Below are 27,909 nucleotides of genomic sequence, written 5' to 3' on the forward strand. Positions count from 1 at the left end.
CTTTGGAAATTCAACGTGTACAACTCCGCGATATATTTTTCTCGGGAAATCCTTGGAAAATCTTTAGATTTTGAAAATCCTCTGGATTTTGAAATTTCTTCAAAGTCAACGCGGAGAAAATTACAATTATCAATGCTAACTCGACAATGAAAATCCGAAGGAAAATTCAATGAATTTAAAATAACCCTGGTATTTTCATCCATGTTGCTATAACAAGTGTTGAAAATCTTAAAGATTTGAAAATCTAAAGATTTCCAGGTAATTTTCCACCATCGAGGATATCTTGCAAGATATCTCCAGGGATACACGAGTGTGCGTAATTGAGAATCTCATCACGATTTAATAACACTCGAATAAATTCTTCATTGATCAGCCGTTGATAATCTGCGGGGGTCAATAGAAAATCCTCGTCACCGTATTTATCCATGGCCAGTGTAACCAATCTCAGCGAGTGCATGTGTGCGGGAACAGCAAATGCTTGCCTGATTGCTTCTTCAAGTGCAGGTTTATTATACACGTAAACTTTTACGTGGATGTAAATCTGATTCTGATTTTGGAAATCCTTTGGATTTTCAGACATTATTTGAAAATCATTTTTTCAAATCTTTACGATTTTGAAAATCCTTTGGATTTGAAATCATTTTGATTTTAGCAGCAGATTTATGCTTACTGTTTCCCCGCGTAGGTCAATAAGATTTCCAGATTGATCTGTCAGTGAAAAGTTTATCACGGATAACCAAAGATTACATCGCAAAAACACAGGATGAATTGGTTCTTGCACGATCAGATATCCAGGAGGTTCTTTCGGAGAAAACGAATAGAGAACAAATCCCTGCTGGACTTGACTTGATACATCCGCGGAAAAACTATCATCGATGACATCACATGTAAGATTAACCGAGACGACATCGGTGATATTTATGATACCCGGTGAAACGTGTCTTCCTGTTGATTCTGTGCTGTTGTCGTGTCTGAGAATATTTGGTACGGGTAGTGTTTTTATACCTGGCAATTATGTCTTCGAAAGACTCATCGATGAGATCGGTAAGAGATTTTTTTAGCTCAGGTACGTTATACCCTGAAAATTTAAAATCCGGCAATTTAGCTTCTGTTATATTGTAACCTGTTAGAAACTTTTGTTTATCATCACTGTTATCGTTGGTAGTTGCCCGAACCAGTATCCGATTAAGTTCATCCATCTCGGATGTAATATAATTAATTCTTTTTATTTGATCGATAATCTCATCTTGTTTCACCAGCGGATATTCTTGGAAACTTTGTCGTAGCAGCGCTAGGCGCTGTTGATATTTTTGATCAAAAATTTTAAAATATCCAATAACATCCCTTAAGGTTATACTTTCTGGGTTAGTAATCCATGGATGCTTAAAATACCAGGTTACATCATCAATGTTAAGAAAAGTAATTTTGTTAACTGGTGTGTTTTTTATCCTGGTTATGTGAGTATCTATAGATGGTTCGGTGACAAAGTAAGTAGCATCATTTGTGGTATAAGCAGACTTCGCTGGCTCATCAAGCCTTGGTGACGTTGGCGGTGCAGTTTCAGGCCACCCCAATACTGTTCGGATTGAACTGTTATAGATATCCACGGAGTAACCCGGTGATGAGATTTCAATCGTCGATGACAGTGACGGCTCGTGAGAGTCGATTTTTATCTTTGATTCAACTCCGGTAATATTTTTTATTCTGCGCTGGATTTCTTCGTTGATCTCTTCGATCTGATAACTTCCAGTGGGAATCGTAATGGTATCCCAGTCAGGAGTTCCGTCTGGTTTATCCAGGTATGAAAATACAAAGGAATTATTCGCGGGTAATTTCTCGAATGATTTCTCTATGACGTTGGGCCAGGTATGATATGATCGCATCTTCAACAGCGCAATTTCAGTCGCGGTAATCACATCTGGAAAAATAATACTAAACCGTGGCTGTGTCGATGACGCTATTACCATTATTATTGGCGCGGGTGCTGTATTTGCGGCGATATCTGACAGAATTTGTGTTGTCATTATTTATCAGTGATGTTTTTAAATCTTCGTATATTTTTGTCAGCGTGGCAAACTCCGCCGTGGATATATTTTTGTCAGCGACCGATGATGAAATACCCTCGGAAAGTTTCGAAAACGCGTGCGCGGTCGCTGATAACGCTGCCGTGTATTCGCGAAGTTTGTTACTCGCGCACGATGATATTTTTTCGCGATGATGTTCGTGACTCCTGCGAACGTTGTTGTTGTTGAGATTGTAATTGTGATTGCGATTGCAGCGGTGACCGGAGTGAAAGCGGATAATAGCACTCCCGTGGATGCGACCATCGCAGACACTGAATACACTAACACGTCTAACACGGTTACACGACGTTGATATTTTTTTGTTTTTTTGGTGTATACGCTGACGAGGTCGCGCAATTCTGCTTGCCACGATAACACTTGATTGTATCTGTATTCGTTTGCGTCTAGTGACATCATCGAGATTGACTTTTCCATTGTTATACTGGTTACCGGGTAACCAATTGAGGGGTTTCTGCGACGAATTCCAAACACCACCAATATGTGGTGAGAGGTAATGTTCTGTTGTCAGGTTCTAGCATAAATATTTCTTCGGTGTTGTTGTTTATTATCACAGATGCTACTCCGGAGATTCTGTCAGTGGAATGTCGCCATGGAAACGTAGTAAATATCTCAAATCGTGCGGCGGAAAACATTGATAATCTGTATATCCCGGTGATCGTTGAAGTTATTTCGGATAGTGTTATTTTGTTGTGACCATGTTGCGGATCCCGACGATACCCTGTATACGATGTTTTTGATTTGATTTTGTGTAACCGTGAATGGGAATTTAACCAAGCTGGTTTTTGTGACAATCTCAGGAATTTCCGCGGTGACATCGTTGAGTGTTTTATCGATTTTGTCGATGTCATTTTGTACTATCAAGATTTGATCTGAAAAAAGATTTATCTGTTCTGATTACTCCTAACCGGGAATTAATCTCGTTGATATCGCTGGCGTTGCCGGTAAGTTTTGTTTTAATTTTAGCGAAATCATATCGATGACTCTCGGAGGAGGAGTTTTTCCAAAGAAATCTTCTATGGCTTTGTGAACAGGACGAAAAGTTTACCTGCGGAATTCTTTAAAATTCTCTACGTGTTTGTTATGCTCGGTTCGCAACATGTCCACGCTGGCGGTGTTGGCGGCGTCAGCGGTGTCTACATATTGTTTGTTGGCGGCATCTGTTCGCGAGGTTGGATCTGCCAGCGCTGTTATTTTGAATCCACCGAGATCGAGTTGACTGGTCATGGTATCGCCGGATTTATTTACACGAGTTTGCATGGTTTTTTGAATCTCATCTCGGATAGTTGCAATCGATATAAGTGAATCTTTGATTCTACCGCTGTCAGTAAACACTGGAATGTTATCAGGGGTAGCTGAAAGAACCCTGCGAATGATGTCGGTGTATTTGATATTTGATGTTCTTAACTTACCTTGTTTGTCCTGAAAATTAACAACCTCATTTGAGTCTACCCCGGTTAAGTTGGGTAAAAGCTCATCAACGTAATCTTTTGTTGCATATTTCTCCAAATTTACATCGGTGGGTTTTGTTTTCTTGGCAAATGGTCTTCCGTAAATATCTACCATTATTTGAAACACCTGATTTTAAATGTGATTTTTTCAACGTGTACTCGTGCAATACTTTGTGAGGCGGCGCTGGTGTTTTTGAAATTGCATCAAGAACATTTAGTGTTTCACTGCCACATATTGGCGGATCGGTTAATGTTTGTGTTGGCAGCGTTGAATACCAAACTTTCGGTGACTTTGCCATTTTTAACGATGACACATATCTGAGAAATTCAACTGGCGGTGCTAACCCGTACGAATCAAAGTTAATAATTCCACGCGGATCGATCGCGTAAGCAACCCAGTGAGTTCCTGGACCAGTGTTATTGTCACGATTAATAATTCCTGTTTCTGGATTATTTGGTCGCAGCGGAAGTTGATCTCGTATAAAGACACCTCTGAAATTTCTTATATTTAATTGTTTGACTGCATCGAGAAGGTCAAAATTGGATAACGGTGTAAAATCGTTAACGATTTTCAAAACCTTTTTGGGTACCACGATGGAGGAGTTCCTGGTAGTCTTAGACCGGCTCCTGTTCGTCCACGCCTTTTTTTTTTTGATTGCTCCGCCAGTGACTTTTTGTGCTAGTTTAGTTCCTGCAAAACCAGCTGACCCCAGCGCTGCAGCCTTTGCTAGTGCCGGTGCTGCTGCCGCAATCAGACCAGGTATTGCCGAGAGAAGAGGAAACATTCCACCGGTTGTGACCATATCCTTGACAGCTTTTGGACCAAGATTAAATTGAACTCCAGTTGATGTTTTTTGGCTTTATTGAAATGGTTAAGTTGTGTTTTAGTCAACGATAGCTTATTTGGACCACCAGCAATCTGATTCCGCGCTAGTTTTATCGTTACCCCACATATACTTGCGTTTTTCGATTATAATTTCGCTTTTTGACCAGGAGTCAGAGTAACATTAACGTGATTATACGACATCTTATTTATCAACGATTGGTCTAATTGTGTTACAGCATATTTTCCACTGGGGCATCAATGATTCTTATTCGGCCACCAGTACCTTCAAGTAACATTGCTTTGTCAGAGAGTATAACTGCAATGGCTCTGAATCCACCAGCAGGCACAACACCTATACGAGCTCGGAAGTGCAGGTCAGCAACAGATTGCTTAGTCAGATCAAGGTGCCCCAGCGAAAGTAATAAATCGGATAATTCGTTGTAAAATCCTTTTGTGATATTTGCAGACCAGTATCTATGTTTAGATCGCGTCCCATAAATGACATCAAACGATGATACGCACACGCAACATGATTACTGTTATAATTTATTAATATATCCTCGGATGGTTCTTGATGACCGTTTATTCTCAGCGAGACTTCAGAGACCTCAAGTGTGTCAAACACCATTGGATTTCTTTCTTGATTATTTAATCTTGCACGATCTTGAAATGCAACAAAAACATGTCGCGGTGCTGTTACTCCCTGTTGCGATGATATGTGCCATGTAAATAGCCCAACATGGTCGCCTTGAATAACATCTGTAGATGTTGTGTGCCATGATAACAGTGATTTACCACCTGTGTCCATAAAAGAAAGTAGTCGCTGTTCTTCAGTGATTGACGGAGACATCACTGGCATCCACAACGATAATTTGGTAAGTGTTACTTTGTCGGCAGCGACAGCAGGAGTAGCAAAAAGAGCAGCGCCAGCGCCAATAGCAGCAGCTCGCCAAATGGCATCGGCATCATCACTTTTTCTGTGAAGTACAACTGTGTGCTTGGCGCCAAATATAACCTTGCGGACATCTCTGCAAAATCCAAATATGTGAGACAGTGGAATTACGCACGAGAACTATCCACGGTCATTCAATATTGATGTACGTGCTGCGAATCCCAGATTTAAATTAGGGTTGGAACTATATGGCATCAAGAAAGCTGCACCCGGTCTTGCTGCTATTGCACCAACTACTTGATCAGCAGTCGCAGTATCTCGAGGTACATTTATGTAGCGAAACGGATCGTGATCTGGAGCATCATTTGTATCTTTTACAAACACCATTGACGGACCAGCTGATCTTGTGAAATCATCTGAATATTTTGCTAGTCCTATAATTGTTGTAGCGACATCAACATTATCGTGAATTGTTTCAATTTCCTTTCCATCTATCATATAGATAGCACTTTTGAATAACGCCATAACGCCGTTGTTAACAAACCCAGCTTTTTCAGCAGCTGCATAGGCGGTATTATCATCCTTTACAAGTAAACCTTCAACTTCAATAAAAGCCTCCGCGGGCAGGAAATATCTACTTGTATCCTGGACCTGTAGTTCGATTCTTCCACGTGCATCAGGGGTACGCGCATCATAAGGATAATATTGAAAATCGCGTACAGAATCATCCCTAAGTACTGGTTTAGTCATATCAAACGCGTCGTTGGACTTATTTGCGAACATTTTATTATAAATGCGATGTTCTAAATGTTAATTACCACCTTGGTTTACCAAACGCAGGAAAACCGCATCCCGCTATCAAATTAGCAGTGATATTATCTTGTATTGCTTTGGAGCTTATCCCTTGGTCTGCTTCCTGTGCTACCAACGCGGCTAGGTTTTGATTTACACTGATTTACCTCTTTGCTGACATTCTCAGGCATAGCCTCAGTGGATGGTAATTGTACTGGCAGCTGTGGTTTTCTTCGTATTAGTTTAGATATTCTATCCTTGATTGTCTGGAATGCTTTCCCGGCAAGGTCGCCAACGGTACCGAGAGCTTTATCTTTGACATCAATAGCTTTCATGGATAGTTGTTTTGCTAGCGGCCCTGCCTTTGGACCAATTCTTGTAATTAAATCTCTAACAACAATTACCAAGCCCATTACCGTAAGTATATTCGTATACTGGTAATCATGAGTTTGCTACTCTAACCCTGATTGATCTGCGATAAGAATCGTGTATGATCATTTTATTTAATTGTTATCTCTCTAATCGTGTTGACTTTCAGTCGCGGCGACTCAGTCGCTGTCAATGAGTTCATCAATAAGTTCCCGATAAATGTGAGAATCCATAATTTTATTTTTGAAACAATCGCTGACAGATACTCGCGGCTTCATTTATGATTTCCGGAGAGTTATTTCCGGCGCGTTTTCCTCCGATGAGAACTTCCAACCGTGATGCATCATTGATGATATTATCAGGACAAATATTTAGACCACTTCCACTCACTTCCTGATAGGATGGCGACATTTGTCTTCGCTGTTTTCGAGCTTTTGGTGCCGATATTGGTTCAATGGCAACCTTTCTTGGTTCATCAACCTTGTTAAGAAAACTTTCATATTCCTTCTGATATTTTTTTGAGATACTTGGGATACCTTTGTTTGTGCGAAATACTATTTTTGGCCAATCTTTTTCTTGAATTTTAGTACCTGGTTGTATATAATCTTTAGGATTCCCCTCGCGGCTTCATGTGGGTTGGTCATAATTGCATCATAACCTTTTTGGGTAATTAATTTAGTCTTTGAACTTGGTTTATTTGGTTCAGATAAATCAATAAGATCTTTGACATCCCCGATTTCAGCGCGTGTTTTACCAGCGGATTGCAACGCTTCAGCAATTTGTGCTGGTAATCCTGTGATAGTTTCAGCAATTATTTTAGTCGGTTCAGAAACTGGTTTAAATAATTCTCTGTACCTGTTGCGAATTCAACCTTTGCTTGCTGTTGTGCTTGAAGTTTTTCTCAAACGCGGTCCCTCACAGGAAGAAATTTTTTGATTGCTTCTAGTCGTTCTCGAGCTAATCTAGTAGTACGTGATTCTCCGATATTTGCCATTATTATCATAGTAAGTTTTCAATTTGTGATGACATTTTACATTTACGTGATCGATTGTTTCACCGACATATATCGCCAAGTTGTTTTTCCAATTGATTTTCACCTGACGTGGGATAATTAGATTATTTAACCGAGTTTTACCACGTTATAGTCTGCGCGGGTATAGTTATTTTTGGAGTCCGGATTGGTCTGCAGACCTGTTTCTGTTGGGACTATTATTTTGGTCTTCTGACATGGTCTGCAGACACCCCCCCCCCCCGCTGCTAGCATGAGTATCTGCATGGACATAGTGTAACCAAGGTAGCTATGACCATATGCATGGCAACAGAATATCCATGGTAACGAGGACTATCTGAGTGTCCATAGTGTAACCACGGTAGCTACGACTATCTGCATGGCAATCGTATATCCATGGCAAGGAAGACTTTCTGAAAGGATATAATGTAACTATGGTTGTTGTTGTTGTTGTTATTGTAGGGTTTAACGCCATTTTTTAGCACAAATCGGCTATACATGGCGGCCAGTATTAATGGTGGAGGAAGAACCCGGAAAAACACCGGAAAGAACCACCGACCCACGAGAATCTACTGGCAAGCTTTCTCACATACCCACATTAGCTGAATCCGAGACTCGAACTCACGCAGGCAGAGGTGAGATGGCAGTAATCCGTAACAGAGAACGCTTTAGACCACTCGGCCACTCGGGGCCCCTTGTAACCATGGTAGCTACGACTATCTACACGGCCATAGCGTAACCACGGTAGCGAGGACTATCTGCATGGCAACCGTATACCCATGTTTACGAAGACTATCTGCATGGCCATAGCCAAAAAGATAATCTATGATTTAGAATGCACATATAGTCAGAAGAACAGTGACAGGACATACAGGTAACATGACATACAGGTAACAGGACATACAGGTAACAGGACACACAGGTAATAGGGCATACAGGTAACAGGACATACAGGTATACATTTTGATAGAGAGATTGGTAGATGTAGGTTTTGAAAATGTGTGTGTGTGTGTGTGTGTGTGTGTGTGTGTGTGTTGTGTGGGTCTGAGAGAGAAAGAGAGAGAGAAAGAAAGAATACGGAAAAACAGAAATGTGTCAAGTTCATTTTAATTATGTATTAATATATCATTACATTTTTATCTATCAATATAGAATATCGCTCTCAATTTATTAATTTATGTAATTTATCAATCACCACAATTGCATAATTATTTCTAATTTTAAGCCTGTTTTCGAAAACACTGAACAACTAAACATTAAATATAAAAAACTAATGTAATTTTTTTGCAGATTTCAGCTCATTTACTGATAATGAGACATTCAGACTTGTCTGGATTTGAAGACATCTGTGTCGTTGTAAGAAATACGGCGACCGTAGACACTGGTTTTGTACAGGAGATGGTCAAATATCAGAATGTCCTGGTAAGACATGCGGTGGAAGCTGATGCTGAACTGACTACAACAATCAGAACCCTGCATGAGAGAAAATACATTTTCGTAACAAGAAAGGTTTTACTGGAAGAAATCGTAATGATTAGGCAAATGCGTCCTAAAGGCTCTCTCTCTCTCTCTCTCTCTCTCTCTCAGATACAGTTATCATATGTAATATTTAGATGAACCAGCCTATCAATGCTTTACAGCGTATCCAGGAATAATTCAACCCTGGAATATGTAGCAAAAACACATAACTCACATATGTTCATTGTTGATGTCGCAAGCATGGTATAAATATTCATTGTTGATTTCGCAAGCATGGTATAAATGTTCATTGTTGATGTCGCAAGCATGGTATAAATGTCAAATTTTATAGTATTTATAAAAATGTGTTTAAAGCATGGCTTCGACAAAGGTTGAATTGACTGAATGTAGCAACTATTGGCACTGTAAAGCACAACACTGCAATATAGTTGTAGTAATAGTAATATTAGATGTAACAGTATTCGTAGTAGGTTGTTATTTGTTGTCGAAAGGTTTATTGTGTTCTCTAGATTCGTATAAATGTAATTTCACGATGCTAAGAAGAAGAATAAAAACATTGAAACGAAGTTCGCGCAAGTCAGTAAGAATTATATCACTTGGGTTTGTCTCTTAACTCGAATCTTTAATAAGTTTTCCATTTTTGGTTCAGTAAAGTTTAGAAAATCCATTTATATCCTGCTGTCCACAAGCGAATGACCATAAAATAATTTATAACGTGACATACGGGCACTTACCCCCTTAGGTTTATTCTTGGCATAATATTTTAACCAAGCCTTCGGTGGACCTGGAATAAAGTCTTTTAGGTGATCTGGATGAAATGTTTCCCTGTGAAGATGATCCAAAGTACCTACAACATTAATCCCTGCAATTTTTGCACACTTTCCCATCTCCAGATCCTCGAATTTTGTAGTTTCCTTACATGCTCCGACATTATATCCATTCTCTACGATTAATTTAATTCCCTCTCGGCTAAAGACATATCCTGCACCACCGCTCATGTACAAAACTGACTTAGAATGGACTTCCGGTTCCAAGGCATATCCCAAATATAGGCCCTTAGTGGGGTCATATTTTGAGAGCAAATATCGAAGATTTTCGATGATGAAATAGGAATCGTCGTCTGCCTTCAAGAACCAGTCATAGTTGTGTAATTCTTTTTCATACAAATATTGCACGACTTTTCTAACTTTGGGAACTAGATTTAGATAACCCTCTGGTGAATTTATATATAGAATATCGTTTTCAACATAGGCAGAAGTTTGTTGTTTATTTCCGATTGTTGTTACTTCCGGCTCAGCGGAAATGACAAAAACGTATTTGTTACATCTTTTCGCCCATGTGCTGTTAACTGCAGATGCTTTGTCTTTTAAATTGTTTGTCGTACTGAGTATCCAGCAAAATATTGTAACATTGTGATACAGTTGCTCTGGCTCGTTATTTTTGGACAATGCTGTAAATAGAAGAAATAACTGCAGAAACTCAAAAAATACACCAGACACAACGGAAAGTTCTATACCTGGATTCTATAGAAGAAGCGCTTGATAATAGTAGGCAGATTTCATATTTAATACAAATTATAATATAATACAGGTTAGAGAATTTTTAATTCGTACTGTACGGTGATTCGAACCCAAGTCCGCGGGTAAAGGCACCATCGCCATATCTGCTACAAACAGTTGCATATAACACCGATGAATAGCGTCATTGTTTGGTAATGTCTGCTTAGTCGTGATGGAATATTGGAATATGGACTGGTGTGTACAGGCAAGTCGATGAGTGCCGTTCACTCCCGGAGAACTGGGTTCGAATCGTCAGATACATACATACATACATATATATATATATATATATATATATATATATATATATATATATATATATATATATATATATATATATGCGCTGTGATTAATGCTGCCAATATAACAAATGTGCATATTAAGTCAGAATTTCCGTTCAGACCTGTGCCCGAACTGCAAAGAAACTGAACTTAAACCTCCATTTACTGAATGACAATTACGAGAAAATCAAACATTTTAGATTAAGGATAAACTGATCATATACAGCTGTCATTTTGTCAGAGAGACAATAATTGAGAACAAAATCATTGTTGGATGAATAAAAGCTGTACTTAACCCTAAAATTACTTCAATATTCCATATGCATGAAACTCTTCTCTCTCTGTCTCATTCTCTCTCTTTCTCTCTCTCTCTCTCTCTCACAGCAGAAATAAAAATTCTTAGACCTCAATTAGGCTCAATCTCACATTATCACCTGTATCATGCATACGTGTAATCTCGCATTATCACCTGTATCATACATACTTGTAAATCATATTATCACCTGTATCTTGCATAATTGTAATCTCGCATTATCACATGTATTATGCATACTTGTAATCTCGCATTATCACATGTATCATGCATACGTGTAATCTCGCATTATCACCTGTATCATACATACTTGTAAATCACATTATCACCTGTATCATGCATAATTGTAATCTCGCATTATCACATGTATTATGCATACTTGTAATCTCGCATTATCACATGTATCATACATACTTGTAATCTGGCATTATCACATGTATTATGCATACTTGTAATCTCACATTATCACATGTATCATACATACTTGTAATTTCACATTATCACCTGTATCATGCATACGTGTAATCTCACATTATCACATGTATCACTCATACTTGTAATATCGCATTATCACATGTATCATGCATACTTGTAATCTCACATTATCACTTGAGCAGCAGAGAGGGCGATCAGACCACTTTAGGGAATGGTCACCCTTGTTTTTAGACAAAAAAAGAAATAGTGACCCTTCATAGAGGTCAACACCACGTCTACGATTATTGTTTGTCCCAAACAGAATTGTAGACAAGGCCCTCTCTGCTGCTATGTTATTCTGAATAATCCTGGGAATCTTCATCTGAATCCTGGGAATTTGTTCTATGTTTCAAGTAATATTCAAGTTCTGATGGTGGTTTTTCTATTTTTGGATTTATGTTCTTTCTTTTTCTGTAATACATCATCAAACTTCTGTATCGATCTCCACCGCAATTTTTGCAAATCTGATATAATCCTCTAACGCCGTTGTTGAATCCAACACAACTTCGTGGACCAGCATGAGGGTTTTTCTTTATAAGATAATTATGTTTTTTGCAATATTCTCCACGGCACCTTTTGTTGCATTTATCTGTTGTTCCTTGACGCAGCCACGCACAATTGTTCATTATATTAATGATATCTTTTTAATTTAATTTATACCCCTTCTGCTGATGTCAATTAAAAAATTGTTATATTAAAAATAATGGTATATCCAGAATCTCATACTGCAAGAATAGCACGAGAACGATTAGAAGCAATTAAAAAGTTTCTTCCTGTCAGAGACTCATTTAGAAAAAATCTACAAGCGCAGCAAGAAGCACAAGTTGAGTACGAAGAAGAAACTAAAAAACTGTTTAAACCCGTCACTGCAGCTACTGAACAAGTTACAGCTGTCATCAAAGAAGATCTTCTTCCGGTATCAAAACAAACAGCAGAACAAACTGAAAAAATAGCAAGAAGAACTAAACAGACAAAGAAGATTTTACGAGATCTTCCAATTAATATAGCTGCGGCTCAACCTCCACCTGTTGGTGAGGAAATACTTGAAAGTATTGGAAAACTTCGTACTGAAGTCGCCGACGTGCAAAAAGAACATACACCTGAACCCGAACTAGTAGAAAAAAACGTGGAATTGATTGCAAAATTTAGGAAGGGGGTTGTTGAAGAAATTAGAAATACTAAAAAAGAACAATTACCCAAAGCAATATTAAATATTATATTTAATAAATCTAGTATTTTAAAACCCAATCATGAAAAAGTAAATAATGATAATCTTATTAAATATATATATCGCATATATTACAACAAAAAACAAGCTAGAGGTCAAGAATACAAAAATCTTGATAAAGAAGTAAAAAGACTTTATAGAGAGAGACTGAAACAACTAGAACAAGAACAACTCTCCCAGCAGAAACTTTCATATCAACTTCCTTCACCTCTGCAACAAACAGAACAACAGCAATTGATGTTAAAACCATCTAGAGAGAAAAGGAAGCAGATGGCAAAGGAAATAAAGCGAAAAGCAGAAGAAAAATGGAAACAAGAAGAAGAAATATTTAGAGATATAGAAATTAAACAACAGGAGAAATTATTTTCACTGGGTAAAGAAAGAGATCCTGACGATGGTCCTCCAAGCGCTGTAGGAAGTGGGTTCCTGACTACATCAGAAGGAAATAATTTTGTTTGTCCTGATAATATCATTAATGACGTGTCACGGTTAGAAGTTCTCGTAGGAGGAAAACGAGCTGGAAATAATTCACCAGAAATAATTAATGAAGCATCTCATATTTGTCGGCGATTATTTCAAGGTGGTATCATGGATATCGGAGTTTACCGAGAACTTATCGATGAACTTGTTGATGACTAGTTGTTAAATAAATGGTAAATTAAAAAAGATGATCATACATAATAATCATCGTAAACCCGTACAGGTCAGAGCGGTGAACTCATGATTACCAATCTATAAAGCTACTTACGGAGATGGACTTGGTGATGTTGTGCGGGGATTATTCACAAGGATGGCTCCAAAAGCAGCACCCGTTGCAAAACAATTATCGGTGAAAGCTATCGATGTTGTTCGTGATAAAGCTCGTGGAGCAATTGTCAATGTTGCTGGTAAGGCGTTTTCGGCAATCAAAGAAAGACTAGCACGATTATTGCGACGAAAACAACAACCACCAGTGAAACTGGCAAGTACTAAAATTATGCCCGCAGACGTAAGTAAAATAATAAATCAGACTGCAAATAAAAAACTAGCGGAATTATCTGAAGAAGCAGAAAGAAATATAACAGCAAATTTAATAGCAGGAAGCGGTCTTCGTCGACGATGATTTAGATCATCATTTGGAAAAATGGTAATTATAATAAAATGTTCAAGCGTGAAACAGACACAGCATTTGATATGGATGCACCTATCCTCAAGTATGAATCTGTACGTGATTATCAATTTTATTCCTATGACGCAAGACAACCAAATCAGCGGGGGAGAATAGAATTACAGGTTCATGCTACAAGTAAATATTTCTTGCCCGCTGAGGCGTTTATTGAAGTAGAAGGTAGACTTGTAACGAATGTTGTAGCTAATACGCCATATGCTGCCAATGCACGAGTTGGTTTTGTCAACAACGGGATTATGGCGCTGTTTGATAGCGCCACATACATGATTGATGGAAAAAATATTGAATCAGTTCAGAAGGATGTTGATGTTGCTACAACAATAATTGGTCTAGCGAGATATTCTGATGATTACACAAGATCAGCCGGTCCAACAATGATGTTTGCCAAGGATATTACTAACCACGCTGATTATGTTCAATATACTAAGTTACTGGCACCACGAAATACTGCAGTTGATCCACAACCTGTTGATTTTGAACACGCAGACAGACCAGGAGCTGATTTTGATAATGCGACTTACAACTTAGGGTTTGCAACACACCGAGCAGCGTTGTTAGGAAATGATAGAATTTTTTCATGTGCAATTCCATTATCTCACATCTTTGGATTTTGCAGAAATGTTAGAAAGGTCATCTTTAGAGCTAAGCACACAGTTGTGCTCGTAAGAAAAGGTGATGATACTGATGCTATCTGGCGAGGTGCTGGTGTTGCTGATGGTAAAGTAAATATATCAAAGCTTTCACTGTGGATGCCAGTAATGACTCCATCAATTACTGAGCAACAAAAATTAATTTCTTTTATGGATCAGGGCGGTAAATCATTGCTATCATGCTTATCAGTAAAAACAGATGCTATTCAAAGTAATGTTAATGGTTTATTCACATGGCATATAGCATCACAACAAGGTGTTTCTGCACCACGACATATCTTTATTGCGCTGCAAGATAATGTTCGGACGAATAATCAAGAACGTTCACATATGATATTTGACAACCTTGGAGTTAATGAAGTTTCCTTGCGGATAAATGGACATCAAGAACCAAATGAAGATATCTTGTTAAATTTTGATCAAAATCACGTAGCGCGTGCATATCATCGTTTAATGTCATTCATGGGACGTGATCAAAATATAGATACTGGTTTGCAAATATCACAACTAGATTTTGCAAATATCACAACTAGATTTTGCAAATCTATATCCGATTTATTATTTTTCACTGGAACATCTTGATTTATCCAAACAATCTGTCGTTGATATACACTTTCGAGCTCGTGTTACTAACCCTCCTCCTGATACAACCTGCTCCACCTCTTATTCGCGGCACCTACAGAGCAATAGCGGTCATACTCAACGATAAAGCCATGTTACTTGAAGGTGGTAGTGGTCGAATGAGAGTCGTTGATGCACCAGTGGAAAACCTTTAATTATTCAGAAAAATATATTTTATATAAAAATGTCGTATGGTCATGTTAATGTTACTCTGACTCCCGGTCAGGTCAAAAAGCTTCAATCAAAAACCACCAGCAAATGCGGAACTAAAATATCACTAAACGAGATCAGATGGGTGGTGGTCCAAACAAATTATGGTTGACAAATAATCAGATTAAGCATTTCAATAAAGCCCTAGAATCAAAAACTGGAGTTCAGTTCCATCTTTCTCCGAGTGCCATCAAGGACATGGTAAAAACAGGTGGTATATTTCCACTTCTTGCGGCTATTCCAGCGTTAATAGCTGCTGCCGCTCCAGCCGTAGCAAAAGCAGCCGCGTTAGGTGCTGTTGGAACAGCTGCTGGAATGGCTCTAAAGAAAGCAACTGGAAATGGGTACAAAAAAGGGACGCGGCCTAAGATTGCCGGGATCTCGTTGGGGATGAGGTCTATGGCTTCCACGTTAGATGTTTCAGCATCAAATTTTGATTTACTTGATGTTGCTAAAAAATTAAAAATAAAAGCCTTTAGAGGTGTTTTTATGTGAGATCAATTACCAAAACAACCAACCAAACTCGAAAGAGGTATTATTAATCTCGACTCAAATTCAGGACCTGGTACTCATTGGGTATCATACGCGGTTGATCCACGTGGAATCGTTTATTTTGATTTGTACGGGTTAGCTCCACCTGTTGAATTTATCAAGTATGTCGCACCACTTCACGCAAGAACCTCTGGTTGTAAAGTTTGGTATTCAACGCTACCGACACAAACAATGACAGGTCCGCCAATATGCGGCCGTGAGGTAATTAATGTACTTAACGCTATATCAAAATCATCCAAACCACCACATAAAGTCGTGCATGATTATACAAGCAACCGATTTCGTTGCGCGTAAGGCGTTTTAAACAGATCTTGGATCTTAAAATATGATGGTTGATATTTACGGAAGATCTTCTTCTACCAGTAAGAAAAAATCCGGCCATGTTGATCTGTCGAAGTATGCGACTAAAGATGAACTTGCTGATATTATGAACCTGGCTGGAGTTGATCCAGATGAGGTTGTTATTTTTCAAGATCGATATGGTAAACAAAAAACGAGCAATATCAGATGGAATGATATAGTTCGACGAGTACTCGGTGCAGCTACAGATAATATTCCTGTGTTTACTGACGGTGGTAGAATCAGAGATTCAAGTGTATCATTTACAACCATCAGATATGAAATTGCAAGAAGCGTTGCTAATCGCGTGAAAAATACCGGTGACACAATGACAGGTGAACTTAGCATGAACGGGAACAAAATAGTAGCTGTAACAACTCCAAAATCTGACAACGACGTCGCAAACAAACTATACGTCGACACCGTAGATGGTAAACTATCCACGTTGCGGGCTGAGTATGACGTTCACGTAGGCGAGTTTACAAGATTTCGAAGAAATCATAAAAAAACCGATGAATCTATGGATAAATTCTTCGGCACTCCGCACTCCGTTGACATAAAACTTTCTGATATCAAGACGAACATCGACACAACTAAAAAGACAATTAAAGATGTCGTAGCGGGGATTCCTGAGATCGTTAATACAACCAATTTGACTAAAATTGCAGCCGGAATAACTCCCGGACATATCACAAATATCGTATACACAGTATCATATGGATTATCAACCTGGTCGCAGCAAAATAAAACTATCAAATATACCGCAACAGTCACTGGCGTGTACAGGCTGTCTGTGTTCATGCTGCAAAATTTGAAATATTTACAACGTTTCCATGGCGTCATTCAACTGATAGGTTTTCCGGGGTTGTATCTGTTATATTAAATAGCGGAACCGAAGAAATATTTATCCTGGAAGCAGATGATAAGAAATTAACTGCAACATTTTACTGGTGGTGTTTGGAATTTGTAGCTAAAACACCTCATTTATTTACTGCATAAAAATATATGGATGGTGCACAATACAGGTACAATCAAGCGCGTGAATGGCAGGCGGCGCTAAAAGATCGAGTAGAACAATATACAGTAAAAGTAAAAAAATATCGCTTACGATTAGTTATCTTTGATGTGATTTTTTATTCCGTATCCGCTGTTGTTGCTGGAGCAGGTGTTATATTATCAGCGGTGATAATGATGGCACCAGTAGCCGTAACTATTTGTATTTCAGCAGCAACGACGATTGCAGGTGTGCTCAACATCATCACAAAAAAATATGTACTTGCATGAATGAAAAATTATCCGATTACATGATAAGATTACACACAACGACGGTAGCGTACTCGAAATTGTCCTCGTTGTTATCAGCGAGTCTCAGTGATAGAATTATATCTGATTTCGAGTTTTCAATGATGACTAAAATATATGACGAAGGTATCGGTATTAAAGACATAAATACTAATAATGACAGAATTACTCCAGCAGATCGTGACTAATACAACTCCGTCAAAGATAACGATGATCTCGGTAAGTTCAACTAATCCTGAATTTAGTATTAATTTTCCTACTGCAATTCCAGTAAAAGAAATAGCATTAGCTCAATTACGGGTATATTACAGCTGGCCAAATATCAGATCAAAATCATTTAATGGTACACCAGCAAATAATTTGCTTGTATTTGCTAACAAGAACAAACCAGATGGTACTCCTGACTGGATAGATGTTGGAATACCCACTGGTAGTTATGAGATCGAACAAATCAATGAGGAATTTCAACGTAGAATAAAATCAATAACCGGAAAAATATCGAATAAAGTTCATGAACCGACGCTGTCCTCGACGGTTGAGATACATTCTCCTGATTATGCAGTTGATATTTATCAATCCACGATAAGGTCCGTACTAGGTTGGCCGAATGTTCCCCCAGTGTATGAAGGACCACCAGAACCAAAAAAATCCGATTTTACGTCAACAAATAGATCTCGTCACGATATTGAAATGAACTCAAATTGGTTAGATTACATAGAATTAAAACCAGAGGTGATAAGGGGAGAACTTTATTATGATCCTATGGCTTCTCTTCGTAATCTTAATAGACGTGTTATTGCTTTGAATATTGATTCTATATTTTCTTCAATAAACTCAGACCATGCAATACAGTTAAATAGTTTACGTGATAGTTTTCAAGAGCATTTATTTGATTTAACATCTGCGCGCGATAATATCATCAGGTACATAGAAGTTTTAAATTATATAGTTAATTCTTCTGAAGTTATCTATAAAAGAATTAGTGATACGGTTCTTAAGTCATCAAACGATTACAATAAATCCTTCGCAGCCAAATACAAAATACCCGAAGCTGATATTGCAACGTTTAAGTTCCCTGATTATAATCCAGATCGATTAAGAAAATCTGTCAATGATGTCATTGATGAATATTTTCCTAAAATACTCGATGCATGGAGAAAACTAGCTCCACCTCCAACTGTTCTCAGACATAATAATGATCCACATGGCGGCGGCAGACACGTATCTCCGGGAATCGCTAATATAACCAGCATGATCGTGGTCAATCTGGTTTGTGACGTAGTCGATGGTAGCTATCAACTAGATCTCGGAAAATCAAATCAGGCTCAACAAGGATATATTTTATATACATTTACACCACAAGTTCCCCCTGGAAGTTTAATCGTGCAAAAACCAACTCATCCTGTGTATCTGCGGTGTCACAATAATATGTTAACACGAATAAATTTTAAGCTCACAGACCACCTTAATCGCTTAATTGACCTACGTGAAGAAGAGCTTGTAAGAAATCTGTATGTGAAATCTTAATTAATCCGGTAAATATTATCTAATGTACCAGCACGTGATGGTTTTTATACATGACAAAGAAGCACTTGAAAACGCCATCAGAACAGTGTTTTCACAAAACACAGAGCAATTTAACGTTAATTTAGTTATTGATGAATACGGAAGCGAGGATTTCTTATTAACACAAGAACAGTTAGATGAACTCCGTCAAAAACATATTATCGAGATCATTTGTAGCAGAGATCAGATTCTAAATTATGCACACTCCTGTATTAAAGTTAATCAACTTAAAAAAAATATTTTTAAATAAACAAATAAATAAATATAATCGCTGATGGGATAAATTACACAAATTAATCAATTTTGTATGATCTGAAATAATTTATTATTATTCTGAAATGAATCAATCTGATGGGGTAATTGGTGCTGAAAATTATGCAAATCAGTCAGTTTGCTAATTCTGATGGGGTAATTGATACTGAACATTATACAAATCAATCAGTTTGCTAATTCTGATGGGGTAATTGGTACTGAAAATTATGCAAATTAATCAGTTTTCCCAAAAATACTACAAAAAAATATTTTATTATTATTCTGAAATATTTTACTATTATTCTGAAATATTTTATTTTTTATGTAAATAAATTCTGATGTGATATACATGATGAGGGAAATTATATTACTACTCAGGGTTGCTTTGGTCGTTACCGGCTGACATAATTCTTGTTAAGTATCTTATGCGGGTACTGATTGTTTTTCTTCGTTTCGTACTCGTTGGATAATCTCGATCTGACCTTTTCTACTGCGACAGAAAGAGGACTAAATTCATTTACTTGAGCATCGTTCACCATAGCCAGTGACTGAAACATAGCTGCCTGAATCCGCTTTATGAACTTATATTGAGATGATAGAACATACTTATTTTCATTTTTAATTTCTTCTAACGTTTCAAAATCAGATATTATTTTTTCAGGATTTAGTTCATCAGATATATTAATTCCGTTTTCTTCTAGCTTTTTAATAGCAGAAATAATGTCTTTGATATTTTCATGGTTCATTATATAATATATAAATCTTTAAAATAAAAAGAATATCCCTATAGAACCCCTATCGAGTGGTTAGCGAGTTCGTCGGGATGTTTCAAGGACGGCACAACATATACAATGAATGAAGAGCCCCTATTCGAGTGTCTTAGCGAGCTCAGATTATGAATGAGGAGCCCCTATCGAGTGTATTAGCGAGCTCAGATTATGCATGGGACGGCACAACATATATTATGAAATGAATAAAGGACAATACAAACATATACGCTCAGTAAAACCCCACCCACAATAAACAATCCCGTGGGTGATACGAAAATATGTATCAACCACTGGTGGTTGAGTTTTGCTGAGCGGGGCTTTTGCGGTTCCCCAGTTATTATAAAAATCGCAATTATGCGCACACCACCGACCAGTTGTCTGCCATGGGGATTCGATCCTGGACCGCGAGCGTCACAGTCCAATACGATACCGATTGAGCTATCGAAGCTTCTTACAAACATATGTTTCGGAAGTTAATATATAGCTAATAATCATTGAAAAGGAACTAATTTCAAATATTTTTGCTCAAAATACAATTCTGAATTCAGGAAATACTTTTATACAATATATTCTCACCAAACAAGTTAGATTTATATAGCTGGATTAAGGAATTTCCTATTTACTATACCACGCCATCTATGATAGAACATCCGGTCCAGATCATCTAACTGCTAGATTTTGTCATCCTTCCTATAATATGACTGCTAGATTTTTTCATCCTTCCTATAACTGTTCAATGGAGAAATATATATTACGAGATCTCACACTCGTAAATCTGTATCCATGAACATGGTCAAGGGAGTATTTAGTTGTTAATATTACTCGATAAATAAATAACCACACATACGTACATAAATACATAATCACACATACGTACACAATCTCGCATTATATTTCTGCACTGAACAAGAAAAATGCAACTAATTTTTAATTCCAAACATTATTATACACATATTTCTGTAATCGAGTAAATACATGCAGGATCCCTGTACTGTACTGTAGATCTAATATTAACCCGCTGCGATCGATACATACTAGATGCTGAATTCTGCACTCAGTAAGCTGGAATATACATGTCGGTTTTCTGTAGTTTAGATGTAATGTATATGCTGTCTATGTGTAGTGCGCTGTTCTAAATATTTCACGAATAGAACAGAAAATACACGAACTGCATATTTTTTTAAATTAGAAACCGTAGATAATTCTGACCATATAATGAGAATCATAAAACTACCTCCCTTTCGTGATTCAAAAAATAAGTAATGTATGGGGGAAATACTGTGACATAAATTAAAAAAGTTAATTCGAGGTAGTGATGATAGTTAACAACACTGAAAGGTGACTTTCTGCTTATATTGTTTTGAGAAAGCAGATCTGGTCATATTTTCTGCTACTTTTTGTAGCGAAGGCATGCAGATATCAAAGTATTTCGCAACAGCACTCATAGACTGAAATATTATTTCTTCACCAGTTTCTGTGTTTGGAGAATTTATCGCCCTTCTAGAAACTGTCTTACATCTTCCAGTATTACCACGTACACAGTTTTCGCTATATGTAACAACCCTCAGATTGGATAAATTATTGTTTTGAGGATCCCGGTCAATATGATCGACCACAAGACCGTCTTTGATCAATCCGTTGAAACACTCGTACGTAAATCTATGACAATGATAATGTTTCTTTCCCCCCTCGTATGTGAACCTTAGATAACCAGAATTACTAACATTACCAACCGGTCTCTTCAACCTGCAATTTCTGATGACACCATCAATATTTGATTCATAGTTTGTTACGACAGGATGTGGGACAAATATATTTTGCTCCATATATGCAATAATATTATTTGTTTAAATCATTGTTTGTCTGAAATCTTGATATATAATGCTCCACGGATTTTATAGCGTTTTCACCATTATTATTTTTTTGGTCATAATATCTTTTAAGTTCTCTGAACCGTTTTCCATCGCACTTTCTACATAATCCTGTTTTTTCCTCGCACTCCAATACCACATTGCAGACAAGGTATTGGTCCTAGACTTCCTCGTCGTATACTTTGTAAGTGCATCCAGCAAAATTCACCTCTAAAGGATTTACTGCATCGATTTACTGAACCTTATCATGAACCATCTGCATTGAGACATTGTATATATAATATTCTTTATTTAAATATTTGTGTTAATTATATGAATGAGTTTGAGAGATTATCCAAAACTAGGCCTTCTAAATATAAATTCAATCTCGACAGATTATCTTCTGATTTACCAGTACGAGATCTAGTTGATCCGAAAAATAAAAGTTTGATCAATAAAATTCACGACGCCAAGAAATAATTTTACACGGATGGTGCATCTCATACATGGTCAATGTTCAAGATTGTACGCAATACTGTCAAGGACGCTACAATGAATGACAAGCGAGCGGCAGCTATCATTAACTACATCGCTGAGTACGAGGATAATCAAAAATATTTATTCAGAGTAAAATTTATTGTACTAACAGAAACGGGTAGTTGGATTACCCGTGACAAATATGATCCTGTCCTTGGTAATAATAAAATTGCCATATTAAGTAAAAATTCCAGACCGGGTCTGTTGACGGATATTGACAAACCGTATTATGAGCGAGCGTATCCTGTAACAGCGGTTATTTATGGAATCTATGAGATAAATAAAAAAAACCAACGTTGATAAACTGACACCCATGAAATTTTCAAGGTTAAATTGTGTAGCCGAACGAGTAATAGAACACTTTACAAACGCGATGCGTGGAAACGGATTAACTGATTTAAGACGTGAAAAAATAAACTCATGGGCTGATTCAGTTAAGGATACCGGTGCTACAATAAAAGATGTTGCTGAGTTAGGAAAAATATTAAAATTTCCAATAACCGTAGCGACAGTAACGGGAGAAATACTGTACGAATCGAAATATAAATCGAAAGGAGCTTCAATAAATATTATTGATCATAACGCGCACGCATGGACCAGCGCAGTAACAATATTTCCACGTGATCGAACTATTAGATTTTACCCCACAGATATGAATATGCTTGATTTTATCAACGAAATAAGTAAAATCGATCCTGTATCAGTATGGTTATTTAAAAGTAATGAGGAAGGTGGATTTGATCAGTTTGTTAGACCTAATGGTGAAATATATCGAACAGAATTTCTCCATGTCGAGATGAAAAATCTCGCGAAGAAGTTTTTAGAGTGCAAGCACGCGGAAAATACTGACAAATTACTAACTAATTGCTTTACTGTCCCATCTGTTGAGGCTCATTTCGCTAGAGAAAAAAATTCATGGAAACCAACACGATTTGATTTACTTGAAGATGTACGCGCAAGTTCGGTTGATATGGTTGCATGCTATCCGGGAAGTTTTCTAGGATACTGAGATTGTTCTGTATACTTTAAAAGATTCGGTCACCCTACAAACGAGATGACGCAAGTGGCAATTAATGGACCATTACCTGACTTTGATCTGACTGGATTCGCTTGTATTGAATCATTCGAGCTCAACGAAAATCTTCACCAAATTTGTTATGTTTGGTTTGGCAGACATTTTTGTGAAAAACGTTGGGCACCTATAGTTTTATTACGATATATGCTAGATTGTGCGATGCTGACATCGTTGGTTGTCAGTGAGGCGATTATATCATATCACGCGCAGACCGAAGTTTGGTTGCCCATGTCAGATTCTATCAGCATTGATGAAGTTATTAGCGACTTTAAGGAAAAATGTCCTGGCGTTTCCGAAGATATTATCAAAGAAGCTCCTAAAATTCTCGAGATTAAACTCAAAACCGCAAAAGATCTCGGTAGAAAAATTATAGGTAAATTTACTCAAGGTGGTGCATATGATCATAAAAGACATCACGCACGATTAATTCTAGATGATGCCGAGTACGATTTTATAATCGCTGATACAACAGCGAAAGATATATTTGTAAATCGAGAAAGTGTTTATTTATCCGACGGAACAAAATTGGGTACCATCGTTAGTTACATAAATGATATCTCCCCACAGTATACTCATCTAAGATTTTCCATGTTGGCTTATGTTTCTATAAATTTATTATCGATAATTAATAGATTTCCTGAGACCGCAGTCAGAGTCGCAACAGATTCGTTTTATATTTCGAGTAAATATTTAGAGTCTGTTATGAAATTTACAAGTAATGATGAACGATGGAGTTCATGGAGAATAAAAAAAGGAAATATTACACAATTATACAGAATCAACAGATGTTCCAATGAGAGATTGTTATCGTAAGGGTAATAAAATATCAGAAATGTCGAAAGCGCCATCGTTGAGTGATCCAATAACTAGATATAAGACAGTATATCTCAATGGACCTGGTGGATGCGGCAAAACGACTCTAGCGATTAATGTTTTTAGAAATTCAGATATGATCGTGCTGACACCCACACATAGACTTGCACGGGAGATGAAACAACGGCAAGTACAATCGTGTACGTATCATAGTTTCTTTCGGTGGCGCGGGGATACATGGACTCCTGAACGAATGGGAGAAAAATATATACCTAAAATAATTATTTGGGACGAGATATGCACGGTGTCATTGGATACATTAAAAATGTTTCTTGATTGGTTGCTGACTAAAAATACCGCTATAATAATGTGTGGCCATCATGGTCAACCGCCGCCTTTTGTTGGACCATCTCCACATGATTGGTTAAAAGCTTTCGTTGATTATTACGAAGAAATAGATGACGATCATAGAGCTCTTGATAAAAATTTAAAGGAATTTAAAAAATTAATCAGATTACAATCAAGCAAAATTCAGTGTGAAATAATACGTGGAGTGATCTCAGAGACCTCAATGAGTGATTTTTTAAATTTATGGAGACCCACCGATTTGATAGTAGCAAGCAGAAAAATAATCAGAGACGATTTACAACAGCAGTTATTTCAGCTGCATAAAGAAAAATATTCAGAATTGCCTGTTCCGTTATGTTATAGACCATCAGATACACGAAAACAGAATATTAATGTTGATATTCCAGGACCGACTGAGAACCAAAATCTCGTATTAAATGATATTGTCGCTGTTGATATCAGTGTGGTCGAAGATGCATTACGCGCTGACAAATCTCCATGGGTGTTGAGATACGCTATGACGATCCACTCGTCTCAGGGATTAACTATTTCTGACACAATAGTCTGGATTGTAGACGATCGAATCGAGTGGTCAAATTTAGTCTATTTAGCGGTATCGAGGGTCAGAAAAATATCTCAATTGCGTAGAATTATAATTCCTGAAGTCGTTAATAAATTCAACGTCATCGATGATGATATAATAAGAAAAAAATTAATCGGATACAAACAATCTGATAAAAAAATAAACGCGACTTTGATCTTGATGTTGAATTTATTATTGAGTTAAAACAGCAGCAGAATAATCATTGCGCAAGTTGTAATTGTATAATGCTGTGGAGGTATTCGAGTAATGATTCAAGACAATTTACCGTAGACAGAAGAGATAGTAGTCGCGGTCACACACTAGAAAATACCATGTTGACCTGTCTTGGGTGTAGTCGACGTCGGGGTGCTGGCACTAGTGCTAGTTAAGTGATCGCGGTGGTAATTGTGTATCCTCGGGAATTATTTGTAGTTGTTCACGTACAAATCCACGCTGAGGAGCAGCCGAATCTAATCTGTAGATTGCAGGTCTACCTGAGGATCTTGTCACGGTGGATATTTTGTGTGTGGTAGCACTCCAAATAGGATCAGTCGCTCTCGCTTTACCACCTTCAAGTTCACCCGGTTCATATAAATATCTAACTGTAACATCACCCAATATTTTTTGTTTTTCAATATCTTTTCGTTGCGTTGGTATATTTTTTTTGTAATTGCATTAATGGGTTTCATGCTGGTTGTTCGTGTAATCTCATTATTTAATGCAGCTATCACGCTTGGTAATCTTACATCCCATTCGCGAGATCTTTTATCTTGAATAAATTCCTTAGCGTATTGATATCCAAATAACCGCTCAGCAAGTGCTCAATTAAATCACTCAACAATTGCCTGATCACGGTGAATTGCAGTATGACGTCTTCGTATTTTGGTATTATGTTGTTTCATCAACGATGATACTTGACCAAGAAATTCTTTACCAGGATCAACCTGTAGTAGCTGTGGCCATCGCAGACCACCTAGTGGTCTGGGTCCTCGTTGATAAATTCGTTCAAACGCATCGGCTACTTCAAATGCTGTTTTCGTTGATAGCGGCTCTGCCTCTTTATACCTACTTGCAACATCAACTACAGTTAACGCGTATTTGTATGTTTTTCTGCGTACAGTATCATATGGTAAAAACAGAATATCTACTTGATGAACTTTATTGGGAACACTAACATCGAAATACGCATACTGAATTCGTTTCGGTGGTGGTAGATAAATTTGCCATATTGCCTGTTTGGATAACCACGCTTTAGCAGTAGAATGTTTAACCGCTGCTGCATCAGCAAGTTTACCAATTGCTGCTTTGCCTCTCCAGTATCCTCTTGGTGAATAATAAATTAATTCCATTATATATTACCAGACCCAAACGCTAATTTACCTTTCATCGCGGATCTTACTAACCAATTAGCTAATGATTCTCTGATATTTTTATTTTTTATAGAATTTAATGCATGAATTAATTTCACATCTGCAATATGCCTGCCTTGCAGATTTTTACTTTTATAAGCTACATCATGAACATGACAAGCTCGATCAATAGCTTTTACTGGTTCCTCGCCTGGTTTTGGTTGATCTTGATTATCAAGTCTAATATCGAGTCGAGCACCAGGACCGCAATAATTATATCCTGGTAGATGTTTTTCTCCTGAGTATTTAGCCCATGGAGTACCTGGAAACCTTGACATCAAATTAGCAATATCACCACCGCGCTTATTAGGTAAAAACGAAAATTTCTTTCTGCCGCACACAGAACATTTTCCACCATTCGCTATTTTTTTATTTTTTGTTGTAACTGTAGCTAAATCAGTAGATGGAGTTTTAACTATACAGCGTAAACAATATAAATTCATGTTATAAAATATATGGATATAATTGATTTCTCAGCAACTCGGCAGCGAGAGCCAGTTAAACACCATCCTGCGCTACCGAATTCCATCAGAATGATTATCATAGGACCATCTGGATCGGGTAAGACGCAGTTATTACTTAATCTGATAATGAGATGGTTGAAATGGGATAAATGATATTTAGTAGCACCATCCGCTGATGCTCAACGATGTTATGATGTATTAAAAGATTTCAATGAAAACGCAAGATTACTGGACGAAAATAATGATGTCATAGAGTTTATAACAGATATTGATGAAGCACCGTCCGTTGATGTTTTAGACGGATTTATTAATAATTTAGTTATATACGACGATGTGATGCTGGATAAACAATCAAATCCAGCCAGAATATTTTCTCGCGGCAGACATAAAAATACAGATGTGATCTATGTTACTCAACTGTATACACAAATACCAAAAGTGATCAGGGACAATTGTAATATTTTAGTTGTGTTCAATGGCGTAGACACACACACGCTGCAAAATATTCATCAAACCTGGTGCAGCGGTGACATGGATATAATTAAATTCAGAAATTTCTTCTCACGAGCGCAAGCTACTCCGCATGGATTTATAACAATAAATTTGCACGATCCTAGAACAAGATATCGTGTGGGTCTTGATAAAA

General features: G+C 37.4%; 1 protein-coding gene across 1 annotated transcript in view; it reads right to left on the reverse strand.

Moving 5' to 3' along the window:
* Positions 1 to 8,511: 8,511 nt before the first annotated feature.
* LOC149791109 (glycoprotein-N-acetylgalactosamine 3-beta-galactosyltransferase 1-like) overlaps positions 8,512 to 27,909 on the reverse strand; it is a 34,376-nt gene continuing 14,978 nt past the window's right edge. The window contains exons 2-3 of the mRNA XM_089971474.1: positions 9,634 to 10,349; positions 8,512 to 8,893 (exon numbers count right to left, since the gene is read on the reverse strand). Of these exons, the coding sequence (XP_089827600.1) occupies positions 8,741 to 8,893; positions 9,634 to 10,349 (869 nt within the window). The 3' untranslated portion in view covers positions 8,512 to 8,740. The remainder of the gene's footprint in view (positions 8,894 to 9,633; positions 10,350 to 27,909) is intronic.

The sequence above is a fragment of the Sinohyriopsis cumingii genome, chromosome 10 (genome assembly GCF_028554795.1).
Source record: "Sinohyriopsis cumingii isolate HCF-2022 chromosome 10, ASM2855479v2, whole genome shotgun sequence".
NCBI lineage: Eukaryota > Metazoa > Mollusca > Bivalvia > Unionida > Unionidae > Sinohyriopsis > Sinohyriopsis cumingii.